The sequence below is a fragment of the Cyprinodon variegatus genome, unplaced genomic scaffold, assembly GCF_000732505.1.
Source record: "Cyprinodon variegatus isolate N-32 unplaced genomic scaffold, C_variegatus-1.0 Scaffold23, whole genome shotgun sequence".
Lineage (NCBI taxonomy): Eukaryota > Metazoa > Chordata > Actinopteri > Cyprinodontiformes > Cyprinodontidae > Cyprinodon > Cyprinodon variegatus.
The window spans coordinates 1,915,168-1,931,719 of NW_015150476.1; the positions used below are offsets into that span (position 1 = coordinate 1,915,168).

At 34.9% G+C, this 16,552-nt stretch overlaps 1 protein-coding gene across 11 annotated transcripts in view; it reads right to left on the minus strand.

The window, feature by feature from the left end:
* dnm1 (dynamin 1) overlaps positions 1-16,552 on the minus strand; it is a 61,277-nt gene that overhangs the window by 30,054 nt on the left and 14,671 nt on the right. For 5 of the 11 annotated variants that reach the window (XM_015392352.1, XM_015392336.1, XM_015392345.1 and 2 more), the window contains exons 9-14: positions 13,467-13,534; positions 11,785-11,923; positions 5,921-6,007; positions 3,703-3,773; positions 3,569-3,620; positions 1,415-1,426 (exon numbers count right to left, since the gene is read on the minus strand). In XM_015392352.1, coding sequence (XP_015247838.1) covers positions 1,415-1,426; positions 3,569-3,620; positions 3,703-3,773; positions 5,921-6,007; positions 11,785-11,923; positions 13,467-13,534 — 429 coding nt within the window. Of the gene's footprint in view, positions 1-1,414; positions 1,427-3,568; positions 3,621-3,702; positions 3,774-5,920; positions 6,008-10,440; positions 10,580-11,784; positions 11,924-13,466; positions 13,535-16,552 lie in introns of all 11 variants that reach the window. The other 6 variants (XM_015392361.1, XM_015392327.1, XM_015392377.1 and 3 more) reach the window with 3 other exon arrangements.

Here is a 16,552-nt window from a genome sequence, read left to right on the forward strand (position 1 = left end):
AACCTACCATATGTGGCAAGATAAAGTATAAGGAATCAGCCTCATGGAACAAACACTATACACTAAAACAACATTAAGAGGTATTCATTAATCAGATACATTAGAGGGTGGGCACCCTTTGTTTAATCCTAAGAATTTGTACATATGTATCTATTGACATCTCTACCATCTGCTGAAATAAATGTAACTGCAGTGTGTGATTCAGAGTATCAACAAATATTCAGTGTATTCAATAACTTTCTGTCTCCCTGAGGTGTAAATACAGTCTCGCACAGAGACCTTTTTCTGGTACCAAACTCTGGTCGACTGGGAAATTGAAGCCATTATTCAGATGTATCCTTAATTAAGCTTGTAAACATCTACAGCCAGAGACTTAACCAAAGTTTAAATGATTGAAAGTGTGACAAAAGAAAGCGATGAGGCCCCATGTTTATGTTGAAGCTGTGCAGAGCAAGCTTACACTTTGATAATGGCAGTAATATTTCAGTATGAGAGGATTCCATTGCATTTAAGAATACATTTATTTGAAGGTGTTGAGCAAATCTTTTCCTGGGGTTCATGATCAACGTGGAGGCTGCAGTATAACAGGGATCTGCTCGACAGTTTTCTACTTTTTTATTTTTTTTTCAGTGAAATCTTAACTTAAGCACAATCACCTGATTAAATGCAATATATGAGCTTTTTTCTTCACTTAAAAACTAACCGCTGAGTTGCATTTTAAAAAAGTGTGAAGGTGCAAATGTAAAACAAAAAAAAAAGTAAATAAATAGCTGCTGGTTTTCAACAGCAAAGAACTCCAGGTTCCAAACAGGAAGTGAAGTTCACCGATTTGTTTATAGTGTGCCCCTGACCTTTGGCCCCAATCATGTTGGTTGTTATGACAACTGAAAACAGCAGGGGTGCCATATGTGCCTCATACTGCAAGTCTTGTTATGCGTCTGTTCTTCTGTTACTTTATGTAAATATAAAAGGGACACTTTGATTTATAAACCATAAATAATGCTTTTAAAAGGCCTTCAAATCTTCATCACTTCTTTGATTTTTCTCTATCTTTAAGATGATCTTTTTTTAATTAAAACTAGAGCTGGAGAAACTCTATCCTATCAAAACATATACTGTTTAATATCTTAACTGTTCAGTCTAGCAGTCTAGCATTCTAGTGTTTTTGCAAAAAGACAAATAAGGGATGGAAAGGGAAGCAGCTAAGCATATGTCATCTGAAAGCATCTTTTTTACAAAATAAGTAATTTAACCCAAATATATCTAGAATTTACTGTATGAAATGTTTTTAAAGAGAAAAAAAAGTTTCAATATATACAGGATTAATCTATCTGCATAAGCAAAAAAATTAGCTCATACGCAGTGGAAGAAAAATGTAGACATGCATATTTAAAAAACTGCACAGCAAACTCACCATAATTTCATCCTGCAACAGAAAAAAACCCAGAGAGGCAAAGAAAGAGGGGAGGAATAGAGAAAACAATTAAAGGAAACAAGCAGTGCTGTGAAAGAGTGTTTACCTTCCTAATTGTGTATTTTGCTTTTATCTGTTAAGGTTTTTTGTCATCAAATTAGACAAAGACAACCTGAGTTAATTAAAAACTATTTTTTTTAAATTTGATTATATTTAAAATCATAAAAAAGTGGCCCCAAATCAAATAAATGGAGAAGACAAAGACTAATTCAGCAAAACTGGAGTATCTTTTTAAACACTAGGATTGTGTTCAACATCATACTACAGCATCTCAGTTGGATTTAAGTTTGGGCTTTGACTAGGACAACCTACATTTTTTTTTAGTTGTTTTTTTTTTTCCAGCCAGCTTCTGGCTTCGAATTGTTTTCCGACAAACTAACCCAGGTGCCTTTGGGCTTATGGTCACAAAGTGATGGTGAGCCATTTTAGTTCAGCTGTTCCTTGTAGAAAACAGAATTCATGCTTCCATAAATCGTCATCAAGGTCTTACAGCTGCAAAGCAGAACCAGATCATCACAAAATCTCTACCATGTTTGACTGTCATTATAAAGGCTTTTCTTTTGTTTTGTTTTTGCCGGAATGCTTTGCCAGATGTAAATGGAGGCATGGCTCCCAAAAAGATTATTCTTTTATCTCTTCAGGCCAGGAACAGTTTTCCTCAAAGTCTTCAGATCATCAGGATGTTTTTGGCAAATATAATGTGGTCTTTGTGTTTTTCTCAGTCAGCAGTATAGGAACTCTTTTTCTTATTGTTGATTGGTTTTCTGGAGACCCAACACCATAGTAATGGCAATGTAACACTTTCCAGATTTGAACAGCCTTTTTAAGGTAACTTCTCTGTTCTGTGCTGTCAAACAAGTTGTATCTAGCCAGATTAAACTCAAGTTTCCCAATGAATAAGGTTATTTACAGTTCATTAATGGTTTAACAAGAGCATTTCTAATTTTCATCTATCCACAAGTTTGTTTGAATACTTGTTTTTTTTGTAGTCACTCAGGTTATCTTTTTAAAACAAAATCTTCGATAATTTTAAAACTCATAACTGCATCAGAGAAGTAAAAACAGAACAAACACTTTTACAGCATCACAAGTGAATACAATCATTGACAAGACAAAAAGTAAGAATTAGCAATAGAAAGAGAGTTAAAATGTGGGGAAATTGCAGGAAGAATAATAAAAAAAAGCAAAGTGCATTAAGACATTTGATGTCAGAAACCTGTTCTCAGCTAATGTGCTGCACACCACTTTATTTTACACTTTAGATTTCTTATCTCACCTGTTTATCGGAATTAATCCCTTATTTCAGTAATTGTGTGACTGGGTTTTTATTGATGAAGGGTGGACGACAAAGGCTAAACCTGTTTAGCACATAGGGTGTTAAAATTAATGTCTTCCAGGAAATATACAAGAAAATAAATCAAGATGCAAAGTTGTAAAGTGTCACATATAGAAATTTCCTCCAGTTTGAAGGCCGAGAGGTTTGACAGACTCCTGCAGTACTTCTGCAGCCACAATAGGACTCTCAACCCTCTGCCTAAAGGCAGTTATTTAGAGTGTATTATTAAACTATTATTTTTTTTATTTCAAAATCCTCCATACCTGCCCAAGAAAACATGCTAAATCCACTCAGAAAGGCCCTGACCAGGATTTGAACTGAGAACCTTCAGAGCTGACAATGGCTCCACTCTGCAACCTAAAGCAATTACGTTTCCTCATGTGCCGACACAGCATTTGCTTTCACCAAAAAGCAAAAAAATTCTGACGATCAAACAACTGCTGCATAATAGCGCGCAACACATACAGTACTACAGATGACTCCTGCTTTGTGGAGGAATCGGGAAGTCGTCCGTGGTAACAAAATACTGTTTAGCTGAGCAGCATTTAACATGAGAGGAGACAGGGAGTTGAGTGCTGACAGAACGAAGCCAGGAGGGAAACTGCACTTAGTCGTCTGGTTGCCGTCCAGAAGATCAAACACATTTTAATCATTTCAGCCTTAGATTTTAGTTACCCTACAGCTCATTCTTCTACTTCTTCCTTGGAACAATATTGGCTGGAGAATATGAAAGTAGAGTGTTTTTCTAATGGAAGCACCTGATTTCCAGCTGTCTTCTTCTTGTTCATTTGGTTGATCCTCTGCTGAGCACTGTAAAATAAAAGAAGGGGGAATAAGCTTAGACAACAATGCCAGGACTCTACACAAGAAGCCATTAAAAGAAAAAACCTACTTTGCAAATCCAATGAAGTCTTCATGGTTGGTGTTCATGTAGGACAATTCAATATCAATCAGCAACAGCACCTGTACAGAGAAGCAGACAGCAATCTGTCACTGAGGGATTTTTACTTGACATGCATTTAGTGGAGACACTTTCCCCCTTTACCAAGAGACATTTTAAGGAAAATTATCTCAGCTTTGGATATTTGTTTACATTAAGAAGAGGTCCTTGAATAGAAAAAAAAAATGGTATACTGCCAGCGGAACGCTGCCAACTGTCACAGAGAGACTTTTTAGGTAATTTGCAATAACAGTTTTTCATAAAACTTGAAGTTATTAAGAAAAACAGCTACATTAAAAGTAGGTAAATGAAACCTCAATGTTTTTGCAGCATCTCCTGTAAAGATGATTGAAAGCAATGATATTGCTATAAAAGTAAAAGTTTCCCATTTAACGAGTTAAGGTCTGCTCCTAAACACTTGTTGCATTCAAAGACAATAAATAAAGCCATATTTATTGAGCATCTCATGGAACCAAGAGATGAAGCAATAAAAATATATGTATTTAATTATACTTTCCTTTGTTCTGATTCGCAAACATTTTATAACTATATCAAATTTTTATCTTTATGATGTTTTTTCCCCCGATTAACCCTGGGACTCTAAACTGTTTGTTCTTACATCTATCAGGAATACAAATAAAGGGCAACAATAAAAGTCAAGTAAAACATTTCAAAACTTAGATATCAAAAATGCATTTTTCTTTAAAGGTTTGTTTATCTTATTTTTTTTTAAAACAAAATACTCCCACAGTTAAGATATTGTATTCTAAAGAAAATGCAATAGGTAATCATTTTGGTCAATGTTAAAAAAAAACAGTATGATTCGAAATAAATAAACATAGACTCAAAAAGATTAAATTACTTTCTGCTTTCAATTTATTGCAAACATAAACCAAAAATAATCCCTAATCAGACTGGGAGAAAAGATAAAAAAGACAAAAAACCTTTTATAACATTTTTATCCAGATGTAAAATATTCTATTTAAAAAATGTGTGACTCTGTTTGGACATTGAGTCAGTTTTTTGTTTGTGCCCCATTAGGCAAACACAGCTTCAGTGTGTTACTTCCAAATATCTAGCTTATATTTAATAGCAGTTTAAGCTGTTTTTCACTAGCTGCATATCATCAATTTGTGATACACTTACGCATTCTGGTTTTTGGGTTAATGTATTTTAACACAAACACTCCAGTGGTTTTATTGTATCACAAATTGATCATTACCAAACAGATAATGGACTCTCTGGTCTCTGATTTTGCATTTGAAATAGACTTGGACCTCAATAAAGACAATATTTATACTTAATCCTACAAGCGACAGACTTTCTATTAACCGTGAATGTAGAACCATTTATTAAAAGAGTAGATAGACAATTTAAGGGTTATGGAAAAACATTTTTTTTACATAAAAAATAAAATGAATTATTTTGAGCTGGCTTTACAATAGCAAAAACCATAGCACAATGATTTAATTTAACATGTATTTGCTATGTTTTTTTTCCAACATGAGTGCTGATATTCTCTTTTTGGTTTTTCAGTCTCAGAAGGTTCAAAGAAGATGAACAAATAAACTGAGCTATCCTGCAACAAGGTTTCTTCTTTTTAAAAGGGTGCAGTTCATATGCACTGTTAAAACATGCTGTCTAAGGGTGGGGCAATGGCTAAAAGTTCAGTTTACATGAAATCACAATGTGATTTAATCAAATCTGCTGCTAATTTGTGCTTTATAAATAAGCAGACCGAAATGGAACTCCATTTCAAACTAACAGCAGATGAAGCAACAAACTTTATTGAATTAAGCAGGACATTGAAGGAGAAACCAATTATCTTTATTGAGATGTAATTCAAATTCTGTCAATTCCATAATTCAAAAATATATGTTTTTCCTTAAAATAATGTATTCTCTTTGTTTCTTCAGCTACAGCTATATAATATTTCTAGTTGTGAGAACATAACTCACAGAGAGCAGTCTAGGTTAGATCAAATTGTATTAATTTTCAAAGCAAAAGTTAACATTTCCTTCTTAAAAAAGTAAGGCTTTAGGAGACCATTGTGACTGCATCAGCAAATATAACCTAAACCTATAAAAAATGTGTCGAAAAGGTGATCAAGAACTAAACTGTTTCTATCACACAGGTTAATAAGTAGTTAATCACGTCTTTTTGGGTGTACCTGATCCTTGGTGCGGTTTTCTCTGTCTCTGATGTGCTGAGTGACAATTCTCTCCATCTCTTCTCTCAGCATGGGATACTGAGCCAGCTGTGAGCACAGAAACCAGCAGGTAGGAACAAATGAGCACACACAGTAGGACATCAACACACAGCATTACACTCCTCACTGAACCACAACATTTTAGCTGCACTGAAACAACACCTTTAAATGTACTTTATTCTGAGGGTTCTGGGTTCGTCACAGACTCGGTTCTAATCCCTGCAGACTTTGAGGAATTGTTTCAAGATTGGATTTCAACTTCTGAATATCTATCTGTTGCCAAAATGGGAGGAAAAAAAGGGATAAGAGCAGAATCTGTGATATTACCACACAAAAGACAGAGTAAACAATGTTTCTGGCAGAAAAGCTTCCTCTTCCCAGCACACTGCTGGTCTTTTTCCATGAGCTCATTGCAAACCCACAAGCACAGACGTTGGTGGGCCTCCAATGTGACATGAACACGTTAGCCAAAGTGTGAGGAAAGAAGAAGAAAAATCAAAAGCAAGCTGAACTTAAAAAGTAACTCCCAGTGCAAATAAAAAAAGAAAAACAATTCGCTGTTTCTGTTTAGGTCACAATGCATCTTTTGACATCTAGATGATGGTTTGATGGATAAAGGAGGAGTGTAGATTGAGCCATTTTTGATCCACAAGCAAATTTAATGCTTTCTGTATCCATTATAGGGCCGATGATGAGACCACAAGCTGGAGAAAAATGTAGTACTGAAAGTTGAACTATGACCTTGTTAAAATTTGAAATAGATGAAGAGGGACTATTTCTTTGAGGTCACTCTGTCACGGTTTCCCTCTGTCTACATGTTATAACTTTAAGTGACAAGCTGGGTCTGGTATTAATAAATTGAACTTTGGTGCAGCACAGAAAGATAAGATGGAACTTATATTGCATGAATAATTGAGGTTTTTCTCCATTTCTGCCCGCTGAGCTTCATTTGAGGGAGATTTCCTTTTTCCAAAACCCTGTTAGAGGTTTAAAGATAAAAGGTATTCATTCAAGGGTAGCTGTGTTTTGTCACTATTGTTCCATCAGGAATGGAAAAACAAATTTGAAGGAGGAGGATTGTGAGGTTGTTTTCACAATCACAACTTATCAGGAAACTTTCGAAACTAAAAAAAAAAACAACAACAACGGCATAATAAAAGGCAGATTCACCCAACTTAAAGGGAAACATGAAAGATGCATTGTAGCTTAAAGTCAGACACAGGATGTTAAAAATCCAATGTGTTTACTGTTTAAAACAAAAACTCAACCAGAAACACATCTTACACTTAAATTGGACAAAATACATTTGCTTTTTCTCCTCAAAGAACAGACATCCTGTACTGTAAGACTAGCATGCAATGCAAAGACTCCAAGGAAGGAAGGCACAAGACAGGGAGGAAGACCTTAAACTGGCCTCTTTTGGATTTTTCTAAATATTGTGTATGAGAATACAGTATCATGAAATGCTGTATTTCTCTGAGAAGAAAATGTGTGAGAGGAAAAGAAAAATCCCAAAGAGGTCAAGCTCTAGGAAGCAGCAGGTTTAAAGGTGTGTATGATAGAGGAAGAATTAAAAAAAATGAAATTAAGAGAGGTTTTGAAAGAGTCGGTTAGTCGGTGAGTGATATGAAACAATTAGTAATTCTGGTAAATTATAGTAAATTGACAAGGACAGAAAAACTGAAACCTGTTTCCAAAAAAGGTGAGGAGCAAATAATTAAGCCTAACTAGAGTTATATTTACTTTTACTTACTATGATAACCTGAACAAAAAAACTTATTACACCTCAAAAAATTATGGTTATTTTCCAGTTCACCTCCACTTTTATTTGTGTTTTTACTTATTTGTATAGTCATTCTTACTTGTATACCTCACAATAATGAATAAAAACTTATTTTTCTTAATATCATATAAAGATACATGGATCTCACTTAATAACATTATTTTAAAACATCAGCTTTCTATACATATAAAAAGATACAGCTTACACAGTTTGACCTCCAGTGGATCCAGATTGCCACAGGTTTTGGGGGTATTAGTTTTAAAATTCTGCATTAAAACTCAGATATCCCACATACAAATAATTAGTTCTACACTGCTCCAGAATTTATATATGTGCTTCTTAAATATTGCAGCAATTAGGGAGTTATTCTTCATCTAAATCTACCATCATCAAGACACTATTTTTACACTAATGATGATGCACTCACCTCTGCATTATAAATGCTTAAGTGGTTCATTACTTAGACTTATAATTTTTCTCCCATTCAGAGTATTTTCAGCTCTAAACCTTTATTTATATGGAGGGGGGCTCAAGCAAAAACGACCCCCTTGAATTAAAAGCGACAGTATTTGATGTCCAAAAATGTTTTTTTGGGGGCCTTTTCTGGATTTGGTGAATAAGGATTACCTTTTTTCCATTTCTTAAATCATAAGGTTACTGTTACTAGATAAAGAATATTTTCCCTTTTAACGAGGCATAAAAAAACCCAGATAACACTATCACAAGTTTTAAGATGCTAATAAATAATTTTAATGGGTTAGTCGGGAAATCTAATATAAATTCTACAATACACTGTCTTGTGTTACAACTTGGAAAAATCTAAATAAAAGCTGGTAAGAATTTTAGCATCTACGGTAAACAAGTCCTAAACTAACAAAGGTTTGGAAATCGCTCATAGAGGATGAGGGAACCTGAGAAAGTGTTTAGTCATAATGAGCATCACAAATCTGAAAGGAAATAAAAAAAGGAAGTTCTGAAGACCTGCGAAGATCTTTCAAGATGTAAAGAACAGCATCATGAAGGTGACACAGCGCAGATTAGTGTACTTGGTGAAATCAATTTGATGATGAAGGGAAAAAAAGTTACGTTGGAGCTCCATGTAAATATATCAACTAATTAAAGGTTTGTGTGTGAATTGGTTTTCCAAACAGAATAGGAACCATGTCTTCCACACAATGCATGAAGCTGTTACAGAACCGAGGGCTCCTTCAGTGAGATACTGCTGCATCTATGGTGCATAAAGGAGCGTTATCACAGACCTTCCCTTTCATGTGTGTACCTGAATTTTGCATTTGTGTATTTCTTTGTTGCCGACACACATATGTTATGTCTGTCCTAATTCAATGTAAACTTAAAAATTCAAGAAAAGTGAATATGGCTTATATATATATGGCTGAAATAGAAATAGCGTTTCAGCAGCTTAAGGGTTTATTTTTTTAGCAGCTTGTGTTTGAGTGACAACTTCCTCTGCAATCATTGAGTAAAAAGATGGAGGACTGAAAGATAAATTTGGAAATCTATCCTGCCCGGTCTCTCTACACTTAAGTAGTGCATTTAGTCTCCATCTGATTTTATTGCTGCATGTTTTGATGTCATTACTAATCTTTGCACTTTTGCTATGTAGTGAGTGATTTTTTGTAGACCCCAGATTTTTTTTATAGAATAAAGCAGATTAATCAAGTACTAAAAAAAAAAAAAAATCATGTTAAATCAGCCTGACTTCTGAATGCAATCTAAGAATCTATACTGTTTATATTTATTTTACACAATAGATGATATAACTGCTCTGAACCTTTACTCTTATTGATATTTAATTTAGTGTTCTAGCTTTTTTGGAAACAGGATTATATGATTTTAATCAAAACAAATTAAAGGACTTCTAGACATTGAGAGGTAAAATAAGAAATATATTTTTCTATTACATGCACTTAATAAGCTTAAAATATAGTAAATAATTTTGAGACTTTGAGACAAATGACAACAAAGGTCTACTTAAAATCCTGATTGAATAAGGTAAGGATAGACTGATATTTGCCGAATGAATCTCAAATTCCATCCCTTTCAATGAAAGCTTTAGCATTTATTTCTTTTCCAAAGTTCAAGCAAACTTATGTAAATTATCTAATTTAATCACATATTCATTGGAAATTTATTTAATGAGCTAAATATTTTGCTAATAGGTACTGATAACAAGGTAAAAAAAGCACAACGACTTTTCTCATCTGATGGATTCCAATGATTATATTCATCGTCTTTAAAGCAAAACATGATCTACAATGGCCTAAAACATGTTAAAACACACAAACATGTTACTGTCTGGATTATCAGCGAAATGATCCATATGTTTGACACTGGCAACACAATAAAATTGCGTATTACTACTGTGAGCAAATAAACGCTTAAAGAAAATCCATATAATTATTAGTTACAAAGACTTATAAACATTTAAACTAAATACCCGTTATTCAGGATCCATGGATTTATATTTTTAAATTAAGCAATGATACAATTAAAAGGATTTGTTTTAATGCTAATGATTATAATTATTTGATTTAACCATTTATAATTTGAAAGTTTTTGACGATCTACTGTGAATGAAGGTAACTCTGGTTAAAAATGTCTTCAGCCATCAGTCTACCCCTACCTGTTGGCTTAACAGAGATACTGAAAGTGTCTTTTATTCGCTTTGCCATGTTACCTTTTGACTACACTTCTGAATGGTCGAGGTGAGTTCGCTCACTACCATATCTATACACTTCAGTGTGGGCTCCTTCAGCTTTTGGATCTGCTTTTTCACTATGGCCTCAAAGGCCAGGTCAGGGGTAAAAAGCCCCGTCCTGTTGGGATAAGCAGGCAGCACGAGAGAGGGAGAAGCAAAAAAAAAAAAAAAGGGACAAAGAAAAAAGAGCAGGTGAACGGTGAGTTGGAACAGGAGATAATAATGGAGTAAGGAAATTAAAAGGTGGAATGAAAGAAAAGGAATAATAATTTGGGGAAATTTTATTAAAAGGGACAAAAAAGGTGAAGATGGAATAGAAGAGAGGAGAGATTCAAGATGAAAATGACGAGAAAGAGGTTGAGGGATTGGAAGGACAAACGGCACAGAAGGAAGAGACTGCGAGTGAGACATTTGGTTTTCCCTGAAGCCATTTTAAAACAGGACAGTGCTGAAGTCTCTCTCTATGAGGAAAGAGGAAACAGAAAGAAAAGGCCAGAGAAATAGTTAGAAATAGAGAGATCCCCCAGCTTGAACAACTCCACCAGCCAAAACTCAAAGCAACACTCAGCGAGACTGCAGATGTGCACCTGGACGTTCAGCCAAGACGCTACCCACCCACAGTAACGACCCACTCTTCGCTCAACCTCCATGTCCTCCGACTTTTAGCTGCATCCAAATCCTAACATTTATTGTCCAACTAGTCCATGTTTTTGCAGGCCAGCCGCTGCTGAAATCATTTGGTCACAGTGGATCCATTTGGATAAAGACTTCTGCTCATTGCTCTTGGCTTCACTGCGAAACATGCGTCCCAGAGGCCTGATAAAGAGCCTTTAGGCCGCAACTTCCACGCTTGCAGGTGCACGGCTGCGATCTCACATATGTGAAAGTTTGAAAACTGACATCATCTGATATGGTGGCAGGACAACTTGAATCCTATTAAATGCATTAAAGTTATGTTTGGATTGTTTAAAATACAATACAAGGAAAGCTTAGAGCTTCAATTTGGTCTTGAGTTCTGCAGAACCTTTAGAGTTAGTCCTGTGAACAATCATATTCTGATGACTTTCAGCTTCCACACTGGATTTTATTTTCACAGCACAATTATAGGCAGCCTGTCCAGCCAAACCCGTCTGAAGCAGAACAACAGGCAGGCAGGTAAACAGCAGCCCACCCTGCCGCTCCAGGCAGCCCCCTCGCTGTCCAAGAACAACAAGAGCTGGAGGTAGCTAGGTGGTTACAGCCACAGGGAGTGAACGACTGAGAGACGAGGGTTGAAAGCAAGAATGAAACAGGTGCTACTCAATGTTTGTTTGGGATTTTTACCTTCTTGGTACACTGCCTAACTGTATTGACTAGCTCAGAAATGACCATGTCCACACATTTGGTGCAAGGCTCTTTAATCTTCCCAATCTGCCTTTTCACAATGGTCTCAAAGGCCATGTCCGGGGTGAAGAGGCCAGTTCTGTCCGAGACGGAGAGAACGAGCCACAGCAGGGCCAAAAGATGGCAGAAAGGTGGTAAAAATAAAGAAAAAAAAGGAGGGTTGGATAGAGAAAAGAATGTTAATTATGAAGATTCACCCTTTAATCCCGATTTTCCACTAAACTGATCACATTCAACTTTAGAAAAGAGGTCTTATCTATATAAATTTTTTTACCTCTTTTTTCAGTAATAGTTTCCTGAAGACAGGTAAGATGATTAAATAGATTTACCTCAGTAGACTCTTCCATAGATTTAGGAGCTTATTAAATCATTAGCATTAGAAAATTTTAATATTTAAAACAAATTGTTTAGATCTACCAATAAAAAAGTGTTAGGCACATCCTTAAATTTAATATATATATATATATATATATATATATATATATATATATATATATATATATATATATATATATATATATATATATATGAATATAATTTACTCAGGATTTTGCATTTAAGAACTTCTGGCAACCAGATGATTAGGAATATATCGGAACTTTTCATCCTGTCTATTGTGACGTGTTAACCAACCATCACTGGGCTGTGACCGTAGTGGCTCTGTACAACTGGCTCTAGTTTCCATGTTGGCTGAATATTCAAACTACTACAAGCTTGATTAATCAGTAGTAAACAGGTCACAGCAACATTATTCCTTTTCAATCTTTCAGCTTTCATGTCATGGAGCATGCTTTATTTGATGTTAAGGGTCAATCCTTAGGTCTTAATATTAAATCCAGTTTTTAATCCATTTCTCTGTTACACAATGTGAGACCTCCGCCTTTAATGTAAATAAGTCATGGTTGCTCCTGCCAAAAAAGAGATAAAATAATATTTATTCATAATATAAACTAAAACTGGATAAAATTTATATCAGCGCAACTCTGAACCTGGTTGCATCTCAAGCTGATTTGTATTACTCTGTATAGTTTTGTCATATTCTTCAACAAACTAAACACCTAAATCTAAATGCAATTATTTCTGCTCCTTAACTCTGTTTGGAATATTATCAAAAACAATTAATTTCAAAGCCCTTATTATGGAACCTTGTAAAGTTACTGAGTAAATAAATAAAAATATGTAAAAATCTGTTCAGTTTAATGAATATTTTAAAATATTTAGCAAGTATTTAAAAGAATTGAATAATAATATGATTTGCTAGCTCACAGTGAAAAACAGCACCTCTGTGATTTCAGCTCTTTATAAACATATGTCCTGCATAAATAGAGCAGAATGCACTCCTAAAAACTGTTGATATATCTTGCTGGGTTTGCCTAACCAGACGGATACCAGCATGGATATGAAAGCAAATTAAATGGTCAGAGTTTTAGGTATCTTTTAACAGCTATCATATTCCTAAACTCCTATGTTGGCATGCATTTTGACATCTGCTCAAGGCAGAGCAGCCCATTTCAAAAGGTCTGGGCTCAAGTCAGAGACTTCTGCATCAGGTGGTGGTAATTTAAAGATTGAGGGAGGGAGATTAAAGAAGGACAGAGGAATAAGTTAAAGGACGGACGTGCCTGATTCCATGAATGTTCTTGATTGCATAGCTGATTTCCTTGCGGAGTTCTTTCTCATCAAACTCCATCTGAAAAACAGGCAGAGAGGAGATCAAACATACGCACACAGAGACATTAGATTCTGGCAAACAGAGAGCAGCAGACATCGCAGGAGTTCCTCCATTAACATTTAAGCATCTGTTTTTGATATATTCAAGCAAATTTCTCTGTTTTATTTAGTGCAACACCACATTTATAACCTGCATTCCTAAAGCTAAACGTTTTCATCTGAAACACTCTCAATAAACCAATAAAACATGATGATGAATCACCCAAGGCTTCCTGGATTCCCAGTCAACCCTGCAGTTAGGAAGCAACCTGCTTTGTCCTCAATGGCAAACCCACTTGGAAGTTCCATGCAGCCTTGGACAACAGTAAGTTTTATTTCCACAGAGGGAGGTTGAAAGAGGATGCACGAAAGAGCTGGAAAACTAGGAGGAACTGGATGCTGGAAATTATGACTAGTACAGGTTGGTAGAGGGGATTTTTGGGGATAACCACCATTCCTCAGAAATCCATGGGTTTATTTACATTGCTGACTGGTAAAGGAAACTCCTGCGATTGTGCGTTTTAGGTTTTTGCCATAATCTACTGAAACCCTAAAGGGAATTGAGCAATAATTAATGTCTCCAATTAAAGTTTTTCCTGCTAAAAACATAGGAAATATAGAGGGAATACAATGTTAACAAAAAAAGAGAAATAATGAAAGGAATGAAGCATATTTTAATCTCAATGTGGGAAATTCCATCTCAACAGATAAACAGATGATATTACAATCAAATTCAATTTAAAAATTCTTTATTAATACCAGAGGGAAATAAAATATTCAAGCCACTCATCACCCTTTTTTATTTAAATAAGTGTGCAAACCAATGCAAAAATGAATACACTAAATATAACACCATTTGACATTATTCCAAGGTTGTCCAAGGTTTTATATCTTTAATCTGCAAATAATCAAAAAATCTGAAATTAACAATTAGCAGAATTATGCGAACCACACTTGTCTTTAGTTTTAATGTATTTTGAGAAATGAGGAAGATCAAACCTTCCACCCCAAAAGCATTTCAACTATCACAACATTAGCCCCTCAGCAACCAAACAGGCGCGATCCTGAGTTTGGAGCTCAGCTTAACATATTATATGCAGATAAATAAGCGCATCTTTAAGAGGTAGGTATAGTATCCAAGTAGAGTATTACTACTTATAATTTTTGTCCTTAATTAAAAGTAAAATCAAACAAATATCTCAAGTAAGAGAAAACACGTGCATGGTAAAATGGTTATCAAGTGAATAACCGTTGACTGCTAACACTGGATTTATAGTTTAAGTGATCAGATTGACAGTTTTAGGCAAATTCTAGTATTTTTGGTATAAAACATAATTAAAAGAAAAAAAATGGACAAGTGTTTACAAAATATTACACTTTTTCATATAACTATTTTCAACATAAACTTATAAAACCAATCTTTATAGTAAGAAATACATATGCATTGGGAAAGGATAAAGAAATTTTTATTTTTCCCAGCATTTTATTGTCATTCCACTGTGAAAAGTACAGAGCAATGAAATGAACTCTCTGCATTTAACCCATCCCCTTGGGATCCCCTTTCAGGGAGCAGTGGCCTGCCACTGTGCGGTGCCCATTGAGCAGTGTGGGGTTAAAGGCAGGGTGACTTACCATCCAGCTAGCCAGCCACTAACTTCCAAAGACAATATCTACTGTTTACTGTATAAATTTTCAAATAACTCAAAAGTGAGTTGAGTAACCAGAAGATTTTACTCAAATAAGAGGAGCAACACACTTACAAAAATCTTACTCAAGTAAAAGTAAAATGTACAATAAAAGAAATCAACTCCTAAAAGTTCTTTTTGTCCCCTAAAAGTTACTTGAATAAATGTAACTAGTTACAGCCCACCTTTGCATTTAAGACTTGCTGTAGATTTATTCTGAAAACCGTCCCTGTGATGTTGGTTCTATGAACCTGCAAAGGCATTAACCATTTTGGGGGGTAGAGCAATTCAGCACTAATTTAACGCTTAAAAAAACTGTGCAAGATTCTGTTTAGCTTTGTTTTTCTACCTTTCCTCCAGCTAGCTGTAAACCACTAACAAGAGGACATGTTTCAAGTCAGGAGACTTGACCAAAGCGCTTTATACTAGAAACAGTATTTAACCCATTCAGTCACACACTGATGATGGCAAACTACATTGTAGCCACAGCTCCCCTGGGGCTTGCTGACAGAAGCGAGGCTGTTGTACACAGGCACCATTGGGCCCTCTGACCACCATCAGCACACAAGGAGGGTGAAGTGTCTTGCCCAAGGTCACAACAGCATTGAAAGTCAGAGCCCGGGCTTAAACTGATGACCCTTCCATTGAAGGACAAACTCCTGAATCAAACTAAGCAAATAGTTGTAATGTTTATTTTTTGCATGCAAGCTAAAATAGAAAAAAAAAAAGAGAATTAACAGAAGCGTTTTTCAGACTGTAAGGAGTAATCAAACTTTTTGGTGTAAATAAAATGAGAAATGAAGAAGTACTACACTTTTTTAACATATGACCATCATTCATCTTAAATAATACTGTACAATAGTTTACTACAAATCAACTAAAACGTGTAACTAGATTCCCTAAGACAGGATGCATCAAAGTATTTCTATTATTATTATAACCCCTGAATGAACAGTGGCTGTATTTTTATTGTGTTTTATGCAAAGCCTAAATTATGTGAAATAGCATAAAAGAGAAAACATAGTGAAAAGGAGAATAGAAAACTCAGACCATAAATAGTCAGCATTAAAAAATGTGTATGAAATTATTCAGAATCACCTTTATAACAATAATGTAACAACTGCTGTAGATTCATTTAAATATAACACACCTGAACTTGCTGCCATCAGTTATGTTATTTTATAAAAACTGAGCAAAGGAGCTGAATTCATCCAAATTCTTAATATCTAAAAAAAAAAAAGAAAAAAAAAAAAAAAATCAAAAACTTCTTTTTTACAGACTTAAAAACTTCTAAAGACGAGGGAAAACCAATA